At 36.9% G+C, this 27282-nt stretch overlaps 2 protein-coding genes across 2 annotated transcripts; both read left to right on the top strand.

Annotated features, from left to right (window-relative positions):
- Nucleotides 1-1131: 1131 nt before the first annotated feature.
- Nucleotides 1132-4306, top strand: LOC121420559. Its single transcript, XM_041615222.1, has 3 exons — nt 1132-1242; nt 1912-4085; nt 4122-4306. Exons 1-3 carry the CDS (start codon nt 1132-1134, stop codon nt 4255-4257), a joined length of 2421 nt encoding a protein of 806 aa, XP_041471156.1. The 3' UTR covers nt 4258-4306.
- A 3037-nt stretch (nt 4307-7343) lies between these two features.
- On the top strand, nt 7344-26907 carry LOC121419799. Its single transcript, XM_041614260.1, has 11 exons — nt 7344-7693; nt 12819-13235; nt 13951-14415; nt 17905-18141; nt 19984-20133; nt 20801-20953; nt 21844-21993; nt 22660-22899; nt 23180-23396; nt 24209-24382; nt 26189-26907. Exons 1-11 carry the CDS (start codon nt 7636-7638, stop codon nt 26334-26336), a joined length of 2409 nt encoding a protein of 802 aa, XP_041470194.1. The 5' UTR covers nt 7344-7635; the 3' UTR covers nt 26337-26907.
- Nucleotides 26908-27282: the final 375 nt, after the last annotated feature.

The following is a 27282-nucleotide window of genomic DNA, read 5'->3' on the forward strand; positions in this document are numbered from 1 at the left end:
AGTCCGAGGTCCGATCTCCGGCCACGGCACCTACGCCGCATTCAATAGCTATTGCTATTTTATCATGCATTTAAATGAATGAAAAAGCGACAAGCATTCTTGGTAAATAGGTTTGTAATTGCAAAACAAAATCTCAATGCTGGCACATTACCCAAAGTTAAGAGCGCCAACATGAAGTGTTACGATTTTTTTTTTAATTCAATTCTTTTTGTTTGATTTTGCCATGTTGAAAGTGTGACCTATCCTTATAAACATAATAATGTTAGTAAGATTATTCACTTTTCATCGGGCTGGCTATTTGAAATAATTATCATTCCACTAGTATCCATATAATTTGAAAAACACTCTTTGCTGCAATATGATCATTTATACGATATGGCAACTTACAGAAAATCATAAACATCTACGATTTCACAAGAGTTGCTCCCTCTTCAAATAATAAATCTATTAACAAAGCCTTTTTAATAATAACACATGATAATGATGATGATAATGATGATGATAATAATAATAGTAATAATGATAAATAATAATGATAATAATAGCAAAAATAATAATAATAATCAAAATAATGATATTAATAAAATTGATGATTTAGCGCTTCATACTCTGTGTTTCTAAATAATACTATACTGTCCCGATCAAAGGATTCAACACGGACATATTAAAAGGTAGACGATATCATACTATTAACATTATTAACCGTTTAAAAAAATACTTCACGATCAAATATGGTGACAATTTTGTTGGATCCCATTGAGCATATCCAGGCTGTTCGTTATAATCTTAAGATGGAAACTAACAAAAGTGTCACCAGATTTGATCGTGACGTTTCTTCTAAGGACACGTAAGTTGCAATAATTGACAGTATTAATTTAGTTCAAAAATGAACACTAGGGCCCGTTGCATAAAGGTTATCATTACGGTAGCTTTGGCATTAAAAGGCAACTTCTATGGAATCCTTGATTTTGATTGGACTCTGGGTCATGTTACGATGGTAATTACCATTGGAGGGCGAATTCACCATAATAGTTCATTTTATGAAAATGGTCATCGTTCTCTCCTGGTCATTTTCTTTTAGAAATGCACGTCGACATAGACGACTGATGACGTCATTTTTTGGTGTTCCATATGCCTCAGATCCTCACACACGCCCACTATCAGAATCGAAAACCTCGCCACATCCATTTTGCGGTTCTCCGCAAAGTGGTGGACGTAGTGGTGGGCGTAGTGGACGTACACGTTAGTGACGTCATTTTAGCCGTTCAAGCCCGGCATGAAGATGAACCTTTCCTTTTTAAAACACAGTTTTCAGTGACTTTTCACAAACTTAATGCAAGTTTACGATGCAATATGTCCATCATATTTGAAATTGCTTTCTGATATCCAAAATATATATCGATATAAATCCTAACTCGCGTAAAAAAAGAATAAAGGCAAGTGAAAGGGCAAGTGTGCACAAGTTGCACCTTTGCATCACCCGACCGGGTCGCCAGGCGATGGTACACCTGATCTTTCGGGTCGGGCAGCGTGTCATGACCCGCTGGTTATCGCGCTGTTTCACGTGGACGTACGTACACGTACAAGTCGAGTGAAATCTGAAGTATTCGCATCTGTAGTGAAAAAGGGCAGATGACGACGTTGACTCGAATGATCAGACAACTGCTACGTCGTTCTCGTTCACTGCTCCTAAAAATCTCTATTAATGATATTTGTTTTTCTCGGAATTTAAGAAGTGTTCCGAAGTTTACTTAAGATTCATCAACATTGCATCAGGTTGATAACAGTTATGTGCGAGGATTATTTAAATTTTTACCGTTTGCATTATCTTTTTTTATTTGCATGAAAGATCTTCCCTTTTGCAAATACCCCTCTTCTCTTGAGATTTCTTCTTAATCTTAAACGACTGAGTATACCCTTGTCCGTTCCGCGCTCGCCGAAGAGCACTTCAACAATGCTCTCGAGCTTTTCGACGATATCTACCGCCACGAATTTGAGAAGTGCAAGTCCCGACAAAAGGATAAGTATCTCAAGATTAGTTCAGAGGGTAAGGATGTTTCCGTATGTGCCGATTCTAGCTCTCGGGTCGTCAATTTGTCTAAACGCAAACTGACTTCTGATGAGAGTGCACTGCTCGCCAAGGGACTTAACTTTTCAGTAGCCCCGGAGCGTGTTCCCGCTACCGAGATTGTTGCGAAGGGGGAATCCTCCATCCGTTCGCTTGATGCCGAAACCATCGGCTCCGTAAGAAGAGAGATAAATGCTATCCTCTCCTCCGCCGAACCGCCTAAATCGAACATTACTCCCGGCATGCGCAAAGCCTTGAAATCGCTCAAGGAAGACGAGTCTATTATGATTTTGCCAGCAGACAAAGGCCGCGCCAGTGTTATTCTGGACACCGATGTCTACCGCGCCAAGATGTCCGAGTTAATCGAATCCGGCCCCTATCACGCTATCGGGAAGGACCCGACCGATCGCCTCTCCCGCAAGCTTTCCACTATTCTTCGAGGCTTTCACAAGAATGGTGACATCGATGATTCTACCTACCGTAAGCTAAAACCGTCGCAGAAGCAACCGCCCAGGATCTATGGACTGCCTAAGATCCACAAAGCTGACATTCAGCTTTGTCCGATTGTGTCATGTGTGAGTTCGTTTGCTTACAACACGTCTAAGTATCTCGCTGATATTCTTGCTCCCTTAGTCGGTTCCAATGGGCATGCTGTCCATAACTCCGCGTCGTTTGTTGATTTCCTGCGCAGCGAAACCATACAGGGACATGAGGTCATGGTTTCATTTGATGTGGTATCAGTGTTTACCAATGTACCCATCGACGCCGCATGCAAGGTCGCACTTAGCAGGCTCGAACGTGATGAGAGCCTACCCGAGCGCACACAGTTATCTCCGGCCCAGGTAACTGAGCTTTTGAGTTTTGTTTTGCAATCTACGTATTTCATGTTTGCCGGCAATTTCTACGAACAGCAAGAAGGAGCAGCCATGGGCAGCCCTGTTTCCGCGGTGATCGCTAACCTGTTCATGGAAGCTTTTGAGGAACGTGCGCTGAGTAGTTGCCCGCCCGACTGCGCCCCTAGAGTTTGGAAGCGATACGTAGATGACACGTTTATCATCACGCATAGATCCGCCGCCGATGACCTTTTGAGCCACATGAATTCGCAGCAGCCCTCCATCCGTTTTACCATGGAGATGGAGTGCAACGAGCGCATTGCCTTTCTAGACACTTTGGTGCACCGTGACACCAGCGGCCGACTGTACACCACCGTATACAGAAAACCCACGCACACCGATCAGTACATTGCTTATGATTCGCATCACCCGAAGTCCGTTAAGCGCGGGGTAGTGAAGTGTCTTTACGACAGAGCTTCACGCATCGTTACTAAGCCCCATTGCACAGCTACAGAGAAGCAACACATCACCTCGGCTCTTATTTCTAACGGTTACCCGCGCTCCTTCGTTAACCGCGTCGCTAAGAAGAAGAGCGCCCCGTCCGAACAGCTTACGCAATTTAAATCCGCTATAGTAATCCTGTTTGTTGATGGTATCGCGCATCTTCTCCGCCGGCGCTTGGAGAAGCATGGCATCCGAGTTATATTTAAGTCCGACAGCATCCGCAGCCAGCTGGTCCGTCCGAAAGACCGCCCGATCCCCGACAGACGCGATGGGGTTGTTTATAAGATCCCTTGCTCGACCTGCGACAAAGTCTACATCGGTGAGACTGGTAGACCTGTGGGGGAACGCATGAAGGAACATCGCCGTGATGTTCGGCTTAGGCGCACCGAAAGCTCTGCTGTTGCAGAACATGCTTGGGACTCTGATCATCCACCTAACTGGGATGAGGTCAGCTGCATCGCTAATGATAAGCATTGGTATACGCGGCGCATTAAGGAAGCGATCCAGATCCGTTTGCACCCGAGCAATATCAACAGGGACAGCGGCATTGAGATCCCTGATGAATGGTTACCTACCATCCGACGGCATACTGCATCTACGGTTCACAACGCGCGGCGCCCGCACCAGCGGGTGCCTGACACCAGCGCGGACGCTGATTGGCCGGCTGCATCGGCCAATCACAGCGCGCGGTGCACACCCCAGCGGGCACCAAGCACCAGCGCGGACCCTGATTGGCCAGCGGCTCCGGCCAATCACAGCGCGGCTCACGCCCGAGTGGAGCCAGACAATAGCTCCCGACGCTATATAACCCGTGCACAGCAGCGTCTTTGCTCATTGCCTGACGAAGTCTAGCAGCTTGCAGACGAAACGTCGCTTTCCTACTACGTTTGCTACATCGTGAGACAACTGGTTATTTCTTCTACTCAATCCTTCACCACGATGAACCTCTTCCACATCGACTGAGTATAGATTTTTAAACGCTAACTCCACTGAAGAAATCCAAGGTCTCTTCTCATGTCATTAAACTGCCATCAACACCATATTGAAATTTCGACTTCATAAATTGGTAATCCTAAATTCTGATGGCAGTTTTTTTTTACGATTTTATGCATAGATATAGCGGTGGCGGTAGATACAATGATTAGTAATATACCCAATTTTCATTTCTTGTCAAATTAGCCCCCCCCCAAAAAAAAAAAATAATAATGAAAATAAATAAATAAAATAATAAATAAATGATAAATAAAATAAATAAATAAACAATAAATATAATGAATGAATAAATAAATAAAAATAAAATGAATGAATGAAAAAATATCGCAGTAGTTGCTCTTTTGTATAGAATAGTCACGATAGTTGCTTTATAAATTCCGTTATTTCTTAAGTATTTTCGTAACTAGATATATCTTCATTGCCATTACCTACAATATATGTATTTTGTGCTTAAAGCTGTAATCATTGATATTGCTTATCTCCTCTTTTCATTTCCATTTCATTCTTTTCCACATTCAAAACGAAAATAATACACATTGTCACCAGCAAATTACAAACAAGGACATATTTTCATATGAAATATAAGTATATAGGCGGATGTTTATTTTTTTATACGACAAACATGATAAATGAATATCAATTACCCATTTCTCTATTATCTGGATCCCTTGCTTCACCGAGCATAAACAAATCATGTGATTCGAACAGAAAAGGAAAAAAAACAGACACGAAAAACCTACTAAATTCTTCATGAATATTATACGAAGGATGCAAGCAAAAACATTCAATGATTTATGATATTTTCATGATGCATTATTATGCTTCTCCTGGTAAATGTGCAATGATCGAGCTGATGATTTTCTCTCTGAACTTTCATTCTGTATCTCATTATTTCAAGTTATGTTTAATCAAATTTGTCATTCAAGAATTAGAAAAAATGACTGACTTAACAGAAAACCATTATTTTTGTTGTAAGGGATATTTTCATTATTTTTTTTTAAATGAAGGCATTAATATATATATATATATATTATATAAATACAAAGGGTACAAATCACAAACAGTCTTTTTCATATGTCTCCCTCATAATGAAATAAGTTGCAGCAATGAATGTCCAATGCACTAAATCAGTTGCCAATTATTTTCTTTAAGTGCTTGGAGGATTGGAGGATAAAAAATGAATAAATCTAATTTCGTATAATAAAACTTAAAAAAAAGGATGGGATGTGATATCCTCAATTTGATAACTAAATGTCTATGAAAAAATACCTAGAACTGTTTCACCAATGTAATTCAAATCGATAAAATCCAATTACTATGTTAATCTTTGTTCGATTTTGATCATATTTACATCTTTTAATAGGGGTATGGTTCAGGTCAGCGTAATTTGTGGCTAAAAACTAAACATTTCCTGAGATTTTGAATTTTGAAGAAAAAAACAGAGTACGATTTCCATGACCTTTTTGAAAAAAAAGTACACGAACTTGCATAACCTCGTACTAATAATTCACCTTGCGGAAAATACTTGCGTGGCAATGAAATAAATGGGAAAATCGAGAAAGGGGTATTTATAATCACAACACGGCCTACATATTAAGCAGATATGGAAAGTACATGCTGTCAGATTCCTCTAATCTAGAATCAACATGATCAATGGAAAGTTATACAGATTTAACATGTTCAGTGTTTATAGTTTGAGTCCATTATCTAGGCGTGTTGAATGTACACATTTTGGATTTGAATTCTTCGACGACTATTCTCTCTTTTGAAGACCTTATTATTTCTTTATATACTAATATTCTTTACAGAAAATAGAATCATAAACGTCATTTGTAATAAAACAACTGAATATCAAAATAATACAATGCAATTTGGGGATGGAAAACTAGTTTTATTACCTTACAAGCAAACACTTTACATCGCTCTTAATTGTTCAAATTTTCGGAACTTTGGGGATTCTAATTTTCTCCAAACTCGCAGTATTTGCTTAATATGTTGCATTATACCGCCGCTCACTATTTTCAATTCCTGAAATATAATATTTTGAAATATCTGCACAAAGGCATTCCTATTCAAGGAATACACTAGCATGACTTTCGAAACAAAAAAGGGTGCTCGAATAAAAAAACAAATAATCTAATACTTTTCTCAGTTCTCGGACAGGGCACCCTATAGATGTACGTACACATGGCATTGCATGCTGCTCCCCCAATATAAATGTTGCTCTTTTTCATTAGCATGATTCCTACCCACGCCGTTGAGTGCCTAGCGTGGTTTTCAGACAAACTTATTTTCGTAAATCACAATAAGAATTGACTTTTGCGGGGACAAAGCATCGAACAGAGTCAAGTTCACTCAAAATAACAGTGGATATAGAGCGTTCACGCACGGCATAAAGAGAAATTTGAAATTTGATGTCTGAAATGATAATCTAAAGAGAGAGAAAGAGAGGAAAATGGTCTCTTGTTAGGATTTGTGGACATACATTTTCCTTTTTTTACGATGTGTCTGAAAATGTAGAATAGTCTCTGTGTTTGTGCAGTGTGGTATTCTTCCTACTTATTGTGGCGATCCTACTTCTGAAATCTACTTTTGATTTTTTTCTCTCTCTCTCTTAGATTGTGATTCCCGATGTGTGTGAACTGTACAAATATAATGCAATATAGATTCCGGTCGAAATTTCAATTTCCACTGTCCATGATCACCCCTAATACATCACCAGGACTCGATTCCGTCCGGTATTAGTGGAGTGAGACCAGTAGGAAGTCCTTGTCCTCGTTGCTTTTGACCTCCGAATACAACCTACAATTGTTTTCCTACCAGGCAATAGTAAATATCCCTACCACTCAACCAACCGATACAAAGTGTGGGTTCCCATCCGATCTGGCCTCAACCAGAGTTCGAAAGTAATCGAAAGCAGATTTAATCAATAATACACCGAGTTCAATCCATCCTCTCTTGCCAATAGACGTTTATTTTGGCACCTCAACAAGGCTACTATCTATATGATATCAACCATACAAGTGATGTGGAAGTGTAATATCCATCAAAATATATGACGAAAAATTTCGTTCATTTGGTTTCATAGTCAACAATATTGACTTTATATCAAATTCATTTTGTTGGTACATCGATTAGCTTCTTCCATTTACCTTACAAATCGGAAAATTGTAATCGTCTCTGGTTTTATTCGGGATCGACGTCTTCTGGAAGTCGGATGCATAGCACAACGTAAGGATGACAAAGCATAAACAAACCAGCGATTATATTGTCTCATCTTTAATTTGGGCATCTGGTAAGTATTATTATTTTTATTATTATTATTATTTTTTAAATTATTGTTATCATTATTATTATTATTATTATAAATTTTTTTTTTGGGGGGGGAGTCATGCAGTTTCAATCTCATTATTTCAATACGTGTACCATCTAAACAATAATAAGCATTATACTAATATTGCCTACCTAGAGTTTGAATTAAGCATTTCATTTCCCCGACGGAGTTATTTTTTCCAAAACATGCAAAAGGATTATATTTTGCCTGAAGCGCGCAGCACCAGGGGGGGGGTAGTTTTGGAAGGGGAGTTGAAATGGTATTTATTAAAAAGATAGACCTGGCAATAGCAGTTACGTATAATGTCATAATGTCATAGGCATGGTAGATTGTACAATTTTTGCTAAACTATGCTAAATAATTTATCCAGGCAAATGTCAGCAAACCTAAGCCATATAATTTCACTATGAAATGTCAACCCGTGTGAAATAAATCATCAACTTCTTGTTGATCATGTTGATGTTGACAGATGGCATTTCTGTTTCGGAAACAATGCCTTAAGATAGTTCCGTTACTCGCAGTCTAATTAGTCGTGGGGTCTCATTGATCTTATTTAATTTGATGGTGATTACTTTTCAATTGAAATGATTTGGCACGCAATCTAAAAAAAATCGTAATTTGTGGGGTTGTATTATAATATCTCGTTATTACCCGTAAATCCTTTTTGATTAGAAGAAATACTTTGGTCAAAAGCAGCTTATGCAATCATTTTTAAGAATAATTTAGAAACCACGTTTAGTCGTTACAGATCCTACCATTAATAAAAAAAAAACTTTAAGGCATGTTCATTTTTGTTAATACTGGTCTGGTAGGTGAACTCTGTTATAAAAATACACCATATTTGATTCACCTCATTTTAAGAATGTCGAATATTTTAGTCATCAAATTGGCCAAAACTTGATGGTTGGCTTTAACATACCTAACATAACAATTACCTGTTTGTTAGAAGGGGCACAACAAGAAGTTATTTGGATTTGATTTGTTAGATGAGCAGCAGCAACTGCAACTCGTCTACCAAGACTTCGTTGTGTTTAAATTATGTTTCCTATGCTATCTGTGTGCAGTTTATATGACTAAGATTAGCTAATATTTTTGGAGATCTCTTTCTTAGACTGTAAATATTTAAACAGGAGGTATTGAAATTGAAATACACCACTTTAATGCCACTGTAGCACTCGGTAGATCGAAACTTCAGCGATAGTGGGGGAAAAGTGCATGAGTGACACGTTAACAATAAATTAATGCATGTATTGAAGCTTTCCACTTTCAAAAAGTGCATTTACGTTGAAAGCTTTACTCAGGCGTCCAACGTTTATGTAAACACAAATACTGTTTGTCTTGGCAATCATAGCAATGTAGTGTTTGATCCCTTTATGTTTTCACTAATCTTACACTGACAAAGTTTCGAAACCAGGTGTCAACGACCATCTTTGGGTTGTATATATTCTTCCCCTTTCAGGCCATCGAATTTATCAGCAAACCAAGCCCGCCCCATATATACGGATAATATATATATATATATATATATATATACATATATGGTAGTTCATTGAACATACGTTAAGGTGTGACTATTCCAACCTACGAAGAACATATTTTTATGGTGACCAAGGAAACAAATTTCGATGCATGTTTTTAACAAGAAATATATTTTTCTTATACGCTATTAATTAAGATCAGAAATTAGAGCTAAACGAAAGTAGTTTCAGTAAAGGCGCTGTCACACCTTGGCGTTTTAGACAGCGTATGCCCGACGTATGAGGAATTTGGCGAATACGCTGGCGTACGTCGAATACGTTACGGGTAAGTTTTGCATACGTTAAGAGTACGCTAAAAAACGCTGGTATACGTCGTCATACGGCGAGGTCGTCGAAAAATTTTGTGCAAGCACAAAATTTTTCGACATATGCCAGCGTATGGCTCATACGTCCCGCATACGCGGGTCATAAGTTGTAGGCAAGTTACGCGATCGTTGATACACGTTGACACACGTTACTCGTAAGTTACTCATAAGTCGATGTACGTCGAGATAATGTCCAGCGTACCCTAAAACTTACTTCTAACCTATGAGTAACGTGCTTTGAACGTATGTGTAACTTAACTCCAACGTATATTGACGTATGAAGACGTGCTCGGACGACCACAAAACTTACTGAAAGTGTTTATAACTTACAGCTACCGTATAATGGCGTATTGACAACGTTTATAGGAATTGGTATATAAAGGTGGGGTTCACAGGAGTTTTCTTCGACATGGCGGTGGTGTTGATACGGTGATGTATCGTGCGGTTATGATTTGAATAGTCGAGCGGCAGCCTTTTTATAGGCTACGACACGTGTTCGTCAGCGATACGCTGCCGCGCGCTATGCGTAAGTTAGGCTATCGTAGGGCATAAGTTGTGAACGCCAGCAATACGCTAAGCATTCGTTGGAATACGTTACTTATAAGTTAACGAAGCGTTCGATATAAGTTACTAATACGTTATGTATACGTCTAACTCGTTATGAATACGCTAAGTATACGCCCAGAGTTGAAAAAAAAAAAGTTCAGCGTATGCCGACGTTTTAGAGAAATTTTGATACGTCGGGCATACGCTGTCTAAAACGCCAAGGTGTGACAGCGCCTTAAACACTGATTTCGTGGAAAGTCTGTAAAACCAAAATTAAGTATTACTATATCATCGTGAATCTAAATATGGTACAATTACATAAACTGAACTCTGTGAAATCATAAAATCTAAGCTGAAGACCGATCACACTGAAGATCGCCAACACGGATAGCCACACGTGGGACAGTGTATCATTATTGCTATTATTAGTAATAAAGACCTGACGGAAGTACCTGGATCCGCTCTTATTTTGCTTATTTCACAGCAATTTTACAATTTCTTTCAGAATCCTACATATGTCACATATCTCATATTTTTATTCATACAAATATACACTTGGTGGTCATTTTATTAGATTCTGTAAAAAGTCATTTTGAGATCGTTGCCACAACTGGCATTTATCTGTAAGTGAATATTAAAAACCTACGTTCCTATGGAAATCATCATGATAAATCCTCCTTACAATGATTTTGTCAAAAAAAGGACATTTGGGAAATACAAGACAGTTACCTGACGTCATATTCATTGAATTTCTTTGTTGCAGTTTATTACAATCACTGGTATATATGAATGCACAATACATATGTTTATGTGAACAATTATTGCTCTACACACACATATACGTTTCTGTTTGCATGTGCGTATAAACATGCGTGTACCCTGCAAACTGGTTGTTCTTGTTTGTAACTATTAAATCTATATTTTGTTCTTTTTTTATTTTATTTTTTTTTGCTTGGCCCTCAAAGAAAAAAAGTGATTGGTTTCCTGACGGTGTTACCCAGGAAAAAGAAACGTGTAAATAATAATGATAATTGCTTTTATTTTTTTATTTCAAAAACTCTAAGGTATATTTTCCGACCACCAAATTCTTCTAAACGTTATAATATATTAAGAATTTTAGGTTTGCATTCTTCAGTTTCTTGTATAGTTATGTGATTCTGAATGTACGCGTTTAATGTATTAGTTCTCATTTATTTTTATTAGTTTGGCAATATTTACTCTGTTTGTTTTAAATGTTTGGTCAACGTGTTAAAGGTTTTATTCTTTTTCTTGTTGGTCTTTTATTCTTATGAATGTGATAAAAAAAAACATTTTTTTTTAATTGAGAACGTCAATAAATTGAATTGAATTATATTTCAGAAATAAAATTCTTACTGTCCATCTCCGATGAGTGAGAACTATTTAGGACTAATCCCTCCCCCCCCAAAAAAAAAAAATATATATATATGTATACAAATATCAAATTCAAAGAGTCCAGGTAAATATATGCATAATCAGTGGCGTACCGTGGGTCACGGCATTGGGGGGGCACCAGCAAAAATTTTGAGTCACTTAGTGAGCGCGCGAAGCGCGCTCAATTGTCAGGTATACTGACCTAATAGAGACATTTTAAGGAAGCACTTGTAGTCATTGTAATCATAAATAAAAATACGCATCTCAGCAATCAAATAATGCGAGCGCGAAGCGCGAGCTGAAAATTTTTGATATTCAGACCTAAAAAGGGACATTATAATCGATTTTGTAATCATGATACGTACCTGTCTCGCTAAACAATGCGAGCGCGAAGCGCGAGCCGAAATTTTTGTATTGACCCCAAACAGGGAGATCTTAAGGACTATATTTTAGAAATCCCTTAATAGTATACATATCTCCCCATAGTCATCTAATGCGAGTGCCAAGCGCTTGCTGATTTTGTTAGAATTACATCTGAACACATGAAGCACTTTGTGTAGTCATTGTAATCATGATTACCATGCGCATCTCACTAATGAAATATTACGAGCGCGAAGCGCGAGCTGAAAATTTAGATAATTCAGACCTGAAGCGGGGCATTCTAAGGCTTGCTTGTAGGAATTCACTAAGACCATACGTATTTCACTAACCAAATGATGCGAGCACGTAGCGCGAGCTGAAAATTTTTGATATTCAGATCAGAAAAGGGACATTTTAAGGACTGATTTTAGGAATTCACGGAGAGCAGACTTATCTCACCAATTCACTGATGTGAACGTTATCACGAACAGGAAATTTTTTAAGGAAAAGTCCTTAACATGGGACAATCATTTCAAGTAGTAATTAAAAAAAGAAGCATATGTCACTACATAAAACAATAATATATTTGGTGTATATTGACTTGAAACGGGAGTTTTCGTACAACAGGTTTATACATCTCTCTAAACAGACAATGCGAGCACCAGGAACAATGACAAAATAGGCCCTGAGCAAATTATGTTTCATAAAGTTATGATAAAAATGTTTCCTATGTAATATAACATAACATGATTATAATGTAATATATCATTATAATGAATAATAATTTCTTCTTCCCCACTACGTTCCTCTTCCTTTCTCCCTCTTTTTTCTCCTTTTCCCCGTTTTTTTTGGGGGGGTCAGCCAATTGGGGGGGGGGCACGTGCCCCCATGCCCCCCCCCCGTAGTTACGCCACTGTGCATAATGTTTGTGTTTTACATATCCAGTTTTCTTTCAGGTATTTCAAGTGACCTCTGCAGGGGGTCCTTACCCGTCAGAGGATAGGAAGCTCTGCCAGCAAAGCGAGGTGGATGCATGCAGGAGACTCGGCTTCCGCAACATCTCCATGAGTGACATATTCGGTTTGTTTGTCCCTCAGAGCGGGATCGCGGATGCAGTAAATCACATGATGCCTCTAGTTGATACCGGGTGCTCCCGGGACCTTCTTGCTCTGATCTGCGGTGCCTATCATCCACCGTGTGACCATGAGACGGGGGAGAGGATGCCCCCATGCAGGGACGCCTGCAGGAAGATCATCAACCAGAAGTGCAAAGGACAGTTGAAGCGTTTGGGATTCCGGTCAGAGGAAGTCTTGCAATGCAGGAACTACCCTTCCAAAAGACAGGAGAGGCGATGTCTGAACGGTAGGTGGAGGTCAATTTTTTTCATAGAACCATCCTTTGTTTTTTTTCGCTCTGTATCCGCCTCTCTCTCTCTTCCTAAAACAAAGTGCAACCCTACTTTCGCTTACCATACAACTAGTTGGGGTTTTTAGTCGTGCAAAGCCCGTGATAATTCCGTGCAAATACCATGCAGAGATCTTACAATGTCCTTACGATTTATTAAATGACTATGATCCCACGAAAAAAAACATATTGACAGAAAAACTCAAGACATCGCTGAGCATATACTCTATAGTAATAATAATAATAATAATGATAATAATAATAATAATAGCCTTTTGTTTTATAAAGCGCTTTTCCCAGAATAGCTCAAAGCGCGTTACATCATACTATTACCCCGGTCATTGGATTCATTTCAGTCAAGCACAAAAAGTGCACAATTTCCACTTCCTGGGGAGCATTCCTTGCATTCGACGCAGCCACATTATGGCGCTGGCAAAATCAAACATGCAATATATTTCGCAACCTACCGGGTATCCGTTTAGAACTTGGGTCAAGAGTGGCAAAGTGTGGATTAATGCCCAGCAAATAGAAGGCAAGACCGCAGTGGGATTCGAACACACGACTCTCTGTTTACAATGGGAGAGTCAGAACCACTACACCACGGCTCCTCCATTGAGGTGGAAGACAAATATAATTGTTTTAATTTATTTGTGTACTTTTCGCTCTTTTTTAGATCTCAGCAATTATCGAGAGCAAGAAAGTACCACCACCAGACCTCCAACACCCACCACTCTTATTAGCATGGCAAATGTTACATCTAATATGACAATGCCAAACACTACCTCCCATATTACCAATGCAACCACCCCAGCCACTAACACAACCACCATTGCCGTCAGACCCACGCCGGGAGAGTCCCGCGTTCCTTCTGTTATTTTCACCCTGGAGCGATCCGCATCGAACGACGGCTGGGTGCTAATCAGGGAACCGAAACCCAGCCTGACTCCCGAAGTCGACGGCTTCGAGGTCGTGTACTACAACGACCGCGGTGATGACGGCGGTGAGAGGACGGTTTATGGTCAAGACCAGATACAACTTCATTTGAACTCTGATGATGCGTACACTGTCTTGATCCGAGCCTTCAATGAAACTGACACGGGTGCTTATCAGGATGCCCGCATGGAACCCTACATTCACCGTAAGAATCAACATCCATTTTCCTTACGCTATATATTCATACCATTGGAAATATACTGAATATTTATCTTTTATACCGTTATCAATTCCCATATTACTTGCAGTTTTCTTGTGTGCCTCTGAATATTGTATTTCTAGATATGGGGCGCTGCTTACGTGTCTATTTCCATGACTTTAATACATTCATAGCTGCTTGAAATAGTGGACAGTCGACGTCACATCGTGACTCAAACCTAAAGCAGGATTTCAATTAAAAGCATATTAATGTTCATACATGTAAACTATTTTGATTTTCCAAATAAACCATTTGGATTTCAAATACAGATTGAAGATATTCCTACCACGGGCATAAGGTGGTAATTCACGTTCATGTATATAAATAGATTGGAATCCGTTGGACTGGGGTAAAAAAGTATCCGATGATAGGGTCGTACCCTTTTCACACCCGTTTTGAATTTATTTTAAATCTTTGAGATTTACAGTGCAGTTGTTTTGAATACAAATTACATGCAAACTGAAAACTAGGCTAATTGAAAAGACGCGGAAGTCAATCAAGGGTATCTGTGTCTGATAACAGCATTCTAATGATTTAAGTAGCCATACGCAGAGTAGTTTGATTTTCTTGTCTCGAGTATTAAGCTTGTTACTCCGCTAAGATAAATCAACCATGTCAACCGAGACTGTAAACTAGGCTAATGGTATGAGATACGGACATCTTTTGAGGTTATCTGTCTCTAATACCGGAATTCCGAAAACTAGAACGATTTCTCTCTTGGTGCGATTAATTTTGTTTTGTTTTCTCTCTGTACTAGATTTATTCACGTACAGAGGTGCATATATTTAATATTGTGCCTTGGGCAAGAGCAGGTTTAAGCAGTTTCTAAGCATTGAGGCAAAAGCAGTCTGCAGGGATAATGACTACCTATTTCGGACCTGGAAGAAAAACAAAACAATGATATTGTTATAGGTTTTCCCGCTCAATTTCGCTAAAGAGCAACCAAAAATTCAAACTAGTCATTCAAAATCGCTATAGGGCCGCCAAAAATTCATAATGGGCATTCAGTTTGGCTATACAGCAAACTAAAGTGTAAAAACATCATTCAGATTCGCCATAGTGCACTCAAGTTAACACCGGAGGTCACGTGACTGAAGTTGTAGCGTTCAATTTCTCTATTGGGTATCCATGTTCATAACTAGTGTATTCAATTTAGCACTGTATTTACATGACTTGTAATACATATTTAAACATTCTTCGCTCGTTTTTCCCAACCTGCAGTATGTGTGCCCCCAGTGGCCATTTATAAAAGTGGACAATTATTATTCTTTACAGATGCTTGTAAAAAAAAGGTAAATTACATAGAAGCAGTGGCTTATTTACGAAGTTATTTTGTCATATATGAAGTATATGTATTTAGTTATTATGTCTTTTAAAGAATATAGAAGGATCAAAAAGAAGTATAAAAGGGAAGAAATCCATTGATGTCTTAGTTTTGATGAAAACATAATTGCTTTAAATGATTAAAGTCATATGAAAATAGATGCAAATTAAAAAAACATCAAATAAACATAAATATGAAAGAAGAAAATCACGATATTATCTACATGCTATGATTATGTCTCTAGTCAATGCATATATCGAAGATATGGTGCAAATGACAAGAAAATATTAAGAACCCCCCCAAAAAATACAAAGATAAAAAAGACATAGGCCTATAAGGAAATGTCAGGAAATTTTCCCTCTGTTAATTTATATGCCTTTAGTCATCCGATACATTTTTTTCGGTGATTTAATTTGGACATAGTGAGCTCATAAAATGGAACAAAATATTAACATAAGTTATAAAACAAATAGAAAATATTACGTGTGCTAAATTGCATGCACAAATTGTATAATTGGATGCACAATGGCGAAATTGAATGCTCTAACATAGCTCGAGGGGTTTCACGGGCGAACTTGGTTGCACTATGTACAAATTCGTATGCCGAGTGGCAGATTTGGTTGATCTAAAGCGATTATGAATGCCGACTGGTAAGTTTGGCTGCCCTATCTAATAAATTGAATGACCTATATATACTTTCTCATGCACTTTGTGCAAAATTGAATGACCTGTCTTTACTTTTGCATGCACTAAGTGCGAAATTGGACGGGAAAACCTATACTAAAGGCACCGAATAGAGTGATCAATCCGTTTTGTTTAAGTATTGTTATTACAGTTTTTGATCTTTTTACTTCGTGCTATTTTCATAACGTACATAACATCAAACCGATTCAAACCTATAATCAAGAGATGTGACAAAAGAAAACCGTCTCTGGGACGGTTGCTTATATTTTGCCAACTTTCGTGTTTTTTTTTATTCAAAACTAGTGTGGTAACTCGACCGATTAAAATTCTCAAAAGCATTTTATCTTCTTAACAATTCTAGTTTCATCTTCTTTACTTGGGGGGGGGGGGGCTGAAAGTTGCGTGTCAAAACCCCCTGGCCTCCCTTCATCGATCCACCGTTGAAAGCAAAAGAACCATGCAAGGATTGTTTAAAATATAAGCACGCAGACGATCCTATTATTATTCTATCATTGAATTATAACAACAAAAAGTTACGTTTGAAATCACAGCCCGTAAACCACAGGTGACGTCGCATTAAACATCCCAGCCTTTTGACATGTTTGATTTCAAGTACGTTTTTTTTTTAAATTAAACCCATGTACCATTGCATTTCTGTGAAAAAGTAAGATATCGCATTTTCTCAACGATTTGTCATGGGATGGGAGGGGCAGTGTATTGGTATATCGCTTTGCCCTTAATATGCGCTTAGTAACATGTTGATGTCATTACAATTTTTAAGGGAGTAAGTATTAAGAAATATATATATTTATCAACAGTAAAATTGGACATAACACGAGGCTCAAATGCAAGACCGCCTGCAATGTTTCCCAAATGATTAATCAATTATTTCTTTATAATTCCTTAAACTATTTGCATATACTGTATACATTTCCTCAGTAACATGATAAGGTGCCCTTTTTAAATGTTAATTTGTTGAGAGAGCTTTACAAAATATCAATTATTGATATCTATTTTCTTAAAATTCTACGATCTCTTTCTTCTCTTTTTCATTCATCTGTTTGTTTGTCATATTATTTTGTGGAGGCAAAATATGCCCCGTCTTTTTCCTAGTCATTTCCCCCTCTTTTATATATCAATAATAGATTATTATTTTCTTACTCTCAAAATTCCGTAGATTGAATGTCAATCTCATTAATTGTTGTCGGAGACCAATCCAAAAAATCGTAAAAATCCAAATCGTAAAAACAAAAAGAATTATAAATCTATTAGATTGAAAACTTCAATCCTACTCTGGATCGGTACATCTCAATCTAAGGAATGTAGAAAGTAATTCGTAAGTATTTAACTCAGTCATTTTGTTCTTTTTATCTACTTTATGATTTAGAAATTTTATCTGAAAACCTTTCCTCTCTATCTAACTACAGCTCACTGTGAAGAGATTACATTTTCAACGTTTCGTAGCCTGTGCAGTAACGTGCATTACCGCCACGTTCAGTATTCGAGCGGAACGGCCTTCCCCTCCCAGGCCGCTGCTGCTGGCCTCATTGCACCAGTTGAGAAGATACTGAGAACCATGGATACCAAGTGTGCCGATTTTATGAGACAATTCTTGTGCACGGTTTATGCACCGCCCTGTGTCAAGATGGGACCGCATGGACCAGGTAAATTAAAATAGCAAAACAAGTACAAAATCAACAGCAATAACAAAAAGCAATGGGTTTCCAGCTTGATGTTCATTGTTCCCTGTCTTTCGCAATTCATATTTTTTTCCTATGAGATTCTCTTCTTTTTAAATCGACATTACAAAGCGCTACCAGTTATTAGTATGTTGTTTTCCTTTTCACTATTTTTATTTTCATTATAATTGGCATTAGTATTAATATTCAAAGAGTTTGTTTGCAAAAGGGTTGAAATCCATTTTAGACCATTCTAGGAATATCATCGTTTGTTTTGTTCTCCCATAATTATTGCAAGTAGGCAAAACGAGATTGACATGATAAACAACTCTATCATGTAACAATTGCATTAGTCTATAAAAGTGGATCTACAGTGCGTATCAAAAAAAGTTTACACTTTGAAAAAATCCTGTAAAATTATACATTTGTAATATCCTTAAGATTTTTCCACATTTTAACGGATCTATTTAAGCAAATGACGATATAACTATTGAAAATATTTCCGCTTGAGTGAGCACCACTTACTTTTGAAAAGTTAATGAAAAATGATTTGCGCAGAACTTGGAATTAGCTATGCGAATAAAAGTAAACCTTTATCACGAAGAACACGTAGAATTTAGCAAGTAAAGTTGATTTGAAGATATGTTTGACCTCTTTTAACTTGTTTCCTTGCCCAATACACTCCGAAGAGTGCATTGCGCCCCGACCCACTCCCCCACACACCAAGGCCATCAAGACGATATTTGATTTACACTGAGCTGTGATTTACACAAAGTGAATTAGGCTTGATTTCATTTTGTTAATCATTGTCAAGCTTGGGAAAAGTGTGGAAAAACAAGTATTAAATGAAAAATTAAATGTCAACCCACTTTAAATAAAAAAAAACTTGGTGAAAAAGTGCTGGAGATGTCTGATGTAAACTTTTGTTCCGATTCAATTATGTCATCAGATCCAGCTGACACAAAAAGGGTAAAAGTTGTGCTTACTAAGTGTTGAAATTTCAATTTGGGTGGCAAATTTGTTTAAAAATGCTTGAATGTATTTGTTTTATCTTAATTGACTAAAAGTGCAAGGGAAATGTTGGGAAAATGTATTGCAGGGTAAGTTTGATTTCGCCCTTTCCCCTTGACACTGCATGAAAACAAGCATTTCTGCGCAAACAGATTTCTGCGAGCTTTACAAAAATGGACAGTGCTCAATCAAGTGTAAGATTCTGTCAAAACTTTTACTTTCATTGATAGATGAGACCCAAACCCAAGGTTGAAATGGATTAAAATGGATCTAACCCATTTTGAAAAAAAGTGATTTTATTATGTATGCTTTCTTAAAGGGAATTTGAACTTTTTTTTGTACCATCAAAATCTATACATTGAGAAAAATAAATGAATTTTATAAAAAAAAAATCGATCTAACACTTTTGCAAATTAGCTCTTCAGAAGAGTTTGCAGAAAGTGGTACTTAACTTACTTTATACTTAGAATATTCCAAGTCATCCAAGAAAATCATGTTTTTTATTCTTCCACATTGCAATTTTCTTTAAGATGCGAAAATAAATTGTCTCGATACCTTACCATGTGAACCACGTGTACCATGTAAATGATAAATAAATAACAAAAACATATAAAATGAAATATCAAAGCATTTTGCAAGTGCGTTACTACAAAACAATTGGTTTTAATTTTCAATTCATCCATCCCTCATTTCTTATTCATTCAGTGCCTATCCTCAGGAAAAGGTGCTCTTATTTTCTTCACCATATTTATTGATTTTTTTAATCATTGCACTCGGGTGATTAAAATAATAATAACTGTTCTGTTACTTTTTTAGGACATTTGCTACCTTGTCGTGAACTTTGTCAGCGTGTCGTAGACTCGTGCAACGCCGACCCGACAGCGGAGGTTTTCAGTGAAATGGGATACCTCAACTGCAGTAATTTCCCGTCAATATTCGACGACAATGCAACTTGTTATAGTAATGGTGTGTAAATGAGCTTCACTACCCCCTGCAATATGTTGTCTTTCTATCTCATCCCTTTGAAAAATTAATGTGTGATTTGTTAACTTGATTACTCATTTTTTTTTCGAAATGCATCATGTTATAGGATATATTTTACGATGCATTATTGATGTACGTTATCCTTCTTCATTTTTTCCTCATTGACGAAAATAAAGCAAGGATTAAATCGATTAAATACACTCCTTTACCGCACCATCGTTTTCAACTTACTGTTCAGTGGTCGATCAAGGGAGCTGGGGGCCGACCAACAGGGCTACCCGTGCATATAAGTGCGGTAGTTTTATGTAAATTGACAATAGAAATATTAGGTGAGTGGGGGGACATAATCAGTAGCCTATTTTGCATACTGCCTAGAATGGGAATATAGCTGTTTTCTGAAATTAAGCGAAACTTTAAAATGTCATAAATTTATTAATTTAACATCCGATTTTGATGACATTTTCAGTGTTATGCTTGTTGGATTTTTCTCATTTTTATTCAAATCAACTTTTTGTTTTTGTGAACTTGCCTTTTAAAGTGACATTTTCGGTAGTAGTAATTGTAAAAGTAATAGTAGCGCAAATAACGTTAATGTAAATAATGAATAATAATATCCCATTATATTCTAATAATCACCGCCTGATAACAGAAGTTGAGATCTCACTGTGGCCTGTTGTTGCCGGAAAGGGTCACGTGATCAGAGACGAGGGTTCAAATATCACCGCTTTCTGCTCGGCCAGCTGTGAGAACTGCTCTCGACCTCAGTGGCACGATCCTAACGGCAGAGAAATCACTGAAGACGGTACGTTCCTTATTGATGTTACTTGTTTATGATTACACATCGATTGTTTATTAAACTATCATTACCGCCATTATTATCATCATTGTAATAATTGATTACATCATGTCGATTAAACAAACCAACAAAAATATGGACTTACATGTATATAAACAATGATATTATAAATTAACAAATATTGAGTAAAATTTTACTTTCCCCAAATGAATGATGGCTCTGCACTCTTCCAATTAAAAAAAAATAAATGGATCGGGCTTGCTCTTTTCATTCTATACATGTAGCTTGCCATTATTACAATTTTATTGAAATTGACTTGACATGCATCTTAAGATATACTGGACTACAGGTATACGGTCTCTGCTCTTAGACATACTGATAATTTTTTGTTCTCAATCTTCCTCACCTTTTCCAGTTTGTTGCCTTCCATAACTTTTTCTTGAACATACACTCATACGTTCATACACACACCCCCATTCACATGCAAACAGACACACACACACATGCACACATTCAGGATTCTGACTCTCTCCACTACGTGTGTCTATTTACTGTTCTCAGTCTCTCTATTTTCTTATGTTCCTTAAACTTCGTTACTCCCTTAAACCGCGTTTCAGTTACACACTTTGCTTTATACAAGTATACAACTTTCTCTAATTATACCCCCCCCCCTATCTCCCCCTCTCTATATACAGTGCGTCCCAGAAAAGAATAATAAGGATTGTAGAATTGGTCTCTGAAAACGGGTTTCTTTTTTACTGGGACGCATTGTATACATTTGTCAATAATTATAAATTACATAAGCGCTAAATCAAATAAACGGATTGAGATAATATTTGCGACAATAATTGGCCCTTTCTTCTTCTTTTCCTTTCCGTGTATTGTGTCATCAATAGGAATAGAAAACACCATCAAGGATGTATACACCACCAATGTTGGTACCTTCACTTCTATGTTGACGATAACATCACTGAATTCTTCATGGGTTGGCGAGTATATATGTTGGTTCAAAAATCAAGAGAAAACGATTTCCGTTCAACTATTCGGTACGAATTATTTTTCAACTTTTACTTTCAAACCGGAGAGAGAGAAAAAGTAGCAATCTAGTTGATTTTGTTTGTATTTTTGAATTAATATAAATGGAACTGAAGATCGTCTGGTAATATTTGCAATATAAACGTTATTTTTATACACATAATCAATTTGTATGATTGTATGAAAAATAATGTCGATTGAGATAATAAAACAAATAATGTTAAAGCTATTTGACCAAAACAGCTTACTTTTTACTTTTTTACTTTTTCTGTACCCTGTTAGAAAATTTATAATGAAATAAAAAAAATCCTGCAGCATAGTCTCAAGAAAACCTGTAATCTTACCAGATTGCGTAATCTTACAGGAAATTGGTATTTGGTGTATGGAACCTTACACATTTCCTTAAATAAAACACAATGTTGTCCTTTTAAACAAACCTGTTGAGTTACTTTGGAGAAAAATTCTTATTTCGTGAATTTACAAAATGATTCAGTTATTGCTTTTTGCAAAATCTTTTTTCTTTAAAATCAGTTTTTTTAGAGTTGGTCTGACATGCACTTACATAATGTAAGCCATTGGAATCCACTTTATAAATTATATGGAGCTGTTCCTTAGGCCTTTTGAAAAAAAACCCTCACATCCAGAATATATTTTTTTTATTTTTGCTTTTGAATCAGGGATGCCAACGTCATCACCATCTGAAAGCAATGGCACGCTAAATCAGTCATCGACTTCAAATGTAACGGTAGTGACTAATGAGACAATGGTATACAATGCCACAATGATGTACAACGTCACTACGACTCAAACACAAAACGTCACAATGGTTTATAACGTAACATCCCAACCTACACCGTACTTCATGAATGACACGTCACACAACGTCACAATGATGATAAATTACACCACGGCATCAGGTACGAAAACAATGTGACGACGGAGTTGTGTGTAATTTTGCAGATTTCAGTGTGTGTTAAGGAGATGCGATACCTGATGATTTAGCGAGCGAGTGTATTTATACAAGCCGTTTCTATCATTTCAGTATATTAATTTTATCAATTTCGTTTTATCGGCAATTGCCGCTTGTATCTAAATGCCCAAAATCAAACGTAATTGGAAATGTGATTTTTGTTACTTTATTATTTTGTTTTCAAGACGCACCTTCTCTGAGTTTTCTTTTCTTTTCTCTTCCAAAAGAAACTAATATTACAATACTGGCCAAGCAACATAATGCATCTATGTCAAATGCCACTACACCATCAGTAAACGATACTACGCCCTCAATCTGTCCACAATGGAGAGGTAACAGGACAGTTTTAGAGCGGTCCTACGTCATAGAAGATCGGGGAATGACGTCATTCTTCAGGGGTTGGGTCGACGTACAGGGACAAGGAGCGGCCAATGATTTTTGCAGGTATTTGGCAACGAAAGTTCATGTCATTATAAACAAAGGATACCGTCGTTTAATAAATCATCTATACAGCATCATCTCTTATCTTCGAAACTTTCTGATAGTATTTTATGCAGTTAATAATAAGTTGAAAGCGTTTCCTAAGTTCAGACGTTTTCCTCTGTTTCACATTGGAAAATGAATTTACTTTACAGAAACAGAACATGAAAATTCTGCAATAACGTGTTATAGATAACAAACCCTAAATACATAGGCAAAACAAAAATCTTGCCAACTTTTTGGTCAGAGGCCTTTTAGCAATATAAACTGAAAAAAAATAAAATGATTTCGTTACCTGTATTATGACTACTACTATTATTGTTTTTCTTTTATGGACTTTATAGTCATGCTGGTAATTGAAACCTGTTGCAACTAATTTCATTAAGTAATTTCTGCAGTTTTACATGTTACATCACTCCAGTCAAAGGCTTCGACAGACGAAATACATTGTCATATTTTACTTCTTTAGTTTTTTGGGCTTCAACATTTCGAATCAAAAATATTTTTCTCTCATTCAGTCATTAACAAAAAATTGATATGATAAATTCGTACACCAATTTACCATTACGAATATAAAAATGGTTTTCAAACAGAAAAATACATTATTCCATTTTATTATTGATACCTTTTAACCTATTATCCTTTGCATTATAATCATCACCATCATCAATGTCATCATTATTTCTAGTATCAATAATTCCAGATTCATTACGGCTAGCATTATTCGACATCTGCATGCCCTGAAATTTGCATTATTTTTTTTCTTTTTTCCATAGAATAGTAAGAACTGATGGGAAACCGTTCATGTCCTGTCTACTGGCTGGTTCGATGGAAGATGACCTATTAGCATACACATCTCCCAACCCCTCCGAAGAATGGTTTGACCCAGGCTATTCCAATACTTGGTATATGAAAGACGAAGATGAAGATGGACGAGATGACTATTGCAGGTAATAGAAGGCTATAGGTTTCACGGGCCTAATAACAACTGGCAGACAAAAGATATTCATTCGAGCCAACCCAATCTAAATTTTTAAATTTGATATCGCTGATTGACAAAAATGAATAATTATGACTAACAATCATGACAATCTATCACTGATTCTAGGGAAGGTACCTACTAAACTTTCCTTTTCCAAATTTGAAAGATATATCACAACTTTGGAACTATTTTTTTTACTGGCGGCGAAAGAATAAGGGCCATCAGCAGGATGCAATTCAGACCCATAACTCGAGTGAAGAGTTTGCACAACAGACTACTCCCAGCGTGCGTGTGTGTGTGTATGAGGGGGGGGGGAGGGGTAGCTGAATATTGCTGCGAATCAACAAAAGTAGGTAGATATGAATAAACCCATGCAAAGGTTATCATTAGCCGATCTTTAAATGATTCACTTTCGTTCAATTTTAGTTGCTTTTTTTGCAATAATTTATTATTTTTTTAATTATGTTTTAATTATAACAAATTGAAATAAATCACAAAATTTACAAATGATTATTAGGTGATTGCAGATCACAAGTTAGTTACACAAAAAGACAAAATAACAACCATAATAACAAAAAAACCTTACCCACTTATCCTCCCCCCCCCCAAAAAAAAAAGTAATTGGGCAAAGTGATGACTTAATATCAGTGTTATCTATTAAATATAGGTGATATGGTAAATAAAGTAGACAAAACGAAATATACAAGCTATGATTATGAAGTGGTGTCCAAACAACTATTCATAGGATTAAAAAACACAACCGGTTATCCAAGACGACATGATTATGGAGGTTTTTAAACGAACAAGTATATCAAGGAGACTGAGATACAAGTTGCATGAAAAAATGGGATCTGATGTCTACAACCATTTAACAAATGCAGTGCAGTATTATTTCAAAAATGGGACACAAACGCTTAATTGTTATCCTATACAATGTATACATGCAGCAGATCCACTGTATGAATCATCAAAATACCGGAAAAGGTTATCATGGTCAATGGGCGGATACAATCACAATGATCACATAGATAATGCGTGTTTTTATTGTTCATAATACAACGATGGAAATTACTGTTATCATTTTCTGGTTTAGTGGTCGTTTTGTGTTTATCGGTTTTATTTATTTTTGGTGACGTACACAAACATTACCTTGGGAAAAGAACACACTATAATTAGTATTATTTTTATCTTCTCTTTCATGTTATTTGGTACCTGATTTTTATTCTCTTCTCCATCTATTTCATATTTGCTAATAATTAGCTTGATCTTCTTTCCTCTCTGGCAGTTATGTCACCTCCCACTTCTAACTTTCTGGGTTTTAGGGGGTTCAAATTCCGGTTGTTTTAATTTATTTCGTTTTGAGATTAGTCTTCCCTTACTGCCTAATCCCGTCTTCGCCACTGGCGTACAATCGCGTCTTCGACCCATGTCACCCAAAAAAGTTCTACGATCAATGTCATAATGCAATTTTTTCAAGTATTATATCAAACTCTTTCACAAAATCATTTTTTTTATTTCAAAATGGTAAAAAAGAGTACCGGCTCATTTCATTTTCTTGGCGCTTTTAAGAAAGGGTCTCTACAGGCCAACTTTGGCCCTCTTTTGTTTTTTTCTCATTACGCTGCTGCCCCCTTCTTTATTTCTCCCCGATTCCCATTCTCTCAGTTTCCTTACTTTTGAAAGTGTAAAGTGAATACTTGACTACAATTATCAAATCGATACTGAGGTATTTATGAAAGACTTTTCATTCTTCCTTTTAAAAACAAAACCACAGATGCGTCGGAAGTGTACCGGATACAACGGTTGTATGTATGAAAGCTGGACCTGCTGGATTCGAGGGTCACGAAAGAGATTTTACACCGGAAAGCTCACCGATGGATTGCTTCTACCTCACCGCTGATCCCTTCTTTGGATTTCCGTAGTTGTGGTCAGCAATAAACTCCAGGGGTGTGTTTCATGCAACACATTTTCAGTGATTTCCACTGACTGATCTGACCTAAACCAATCAGAAGCAAGGATTTATGTAGCTAATAACAGTTTCAAGTGAAGGTCATTGACTATTTCGTTTTATGAAATGGGTCCCAGATTGCCTGGAAGGGAACATGTTTTCTCCATTTAAGAGTGGATTTCATTTCAAAAGGACTGGGATAGCAGCAGGCCTAATCTATCCACGTCATTCAAGAACCCTCCAATCAGATTACATCATGGTACCTAGAAACTTGCTCTGAACCCTTTGGATATTTAGCTTCCATCTTGGATGTATTCATTCATCTTTTGACAGTTGTTTGAAATGAGAAATGCGATGAATCGAAAAAACGCATTCGAATGTTTCAATATCTTGATTCAGAGATGTCATGGTTCATTCGAAGAAGGCACCAAGGTCATCAAATTAGGCGTAATCTGCCCTTGAACATTTATTAAATAGGATATTTACAGATCAGTTATTTTTTCAGATTAAATAATGGATTTCATTAAAAGATTTTTTTAACAGAATGGAAAAGTGACTGCGCCAAGTAGCCAGACGAAAGAATAGATTATTTCTTCTTCTGATTAACTACTATCTTAGTTAAAGGTCAAGTCCACCTCAGAAAAATAATGATTTGAATCAATAGAAAAAATCAGACAAGCACAATGCTGAAAATTTCATCAAAATCGGACGTAAAATAAGAAAGTTATGACATTTCAAAGTTTCGCTTATTTTCAACAAAATAGTTATATGAACGAGCCAGTTACATCCAAATGAGAGAGTTGATGATGTCACTCACTCACTATTTCTTTTGTTTTTTATTGTTTGAATTATACAATATTTCAATTTTTACGAATTTGATGATTAGGACCTTCTTGCCTGAAGCACAGAATGTTAAAATA

This window comes from Lytechinus variegatus, chromosome 8 (genome assembly GCF_018143015.1).
Source record: "Lytechinus variegatus isolate NC3 chromosome 8, Lvar_3.0, whole genome shotgun sequence".
Classification (NCBI taxonomy): domain Eukaryota; kingdom Metazoa; phylum Echinodermata; class Echinoidea; order Temnopleuroida; family Toxopneustidae; genus Lytechinus; species Lytechinus variegatus.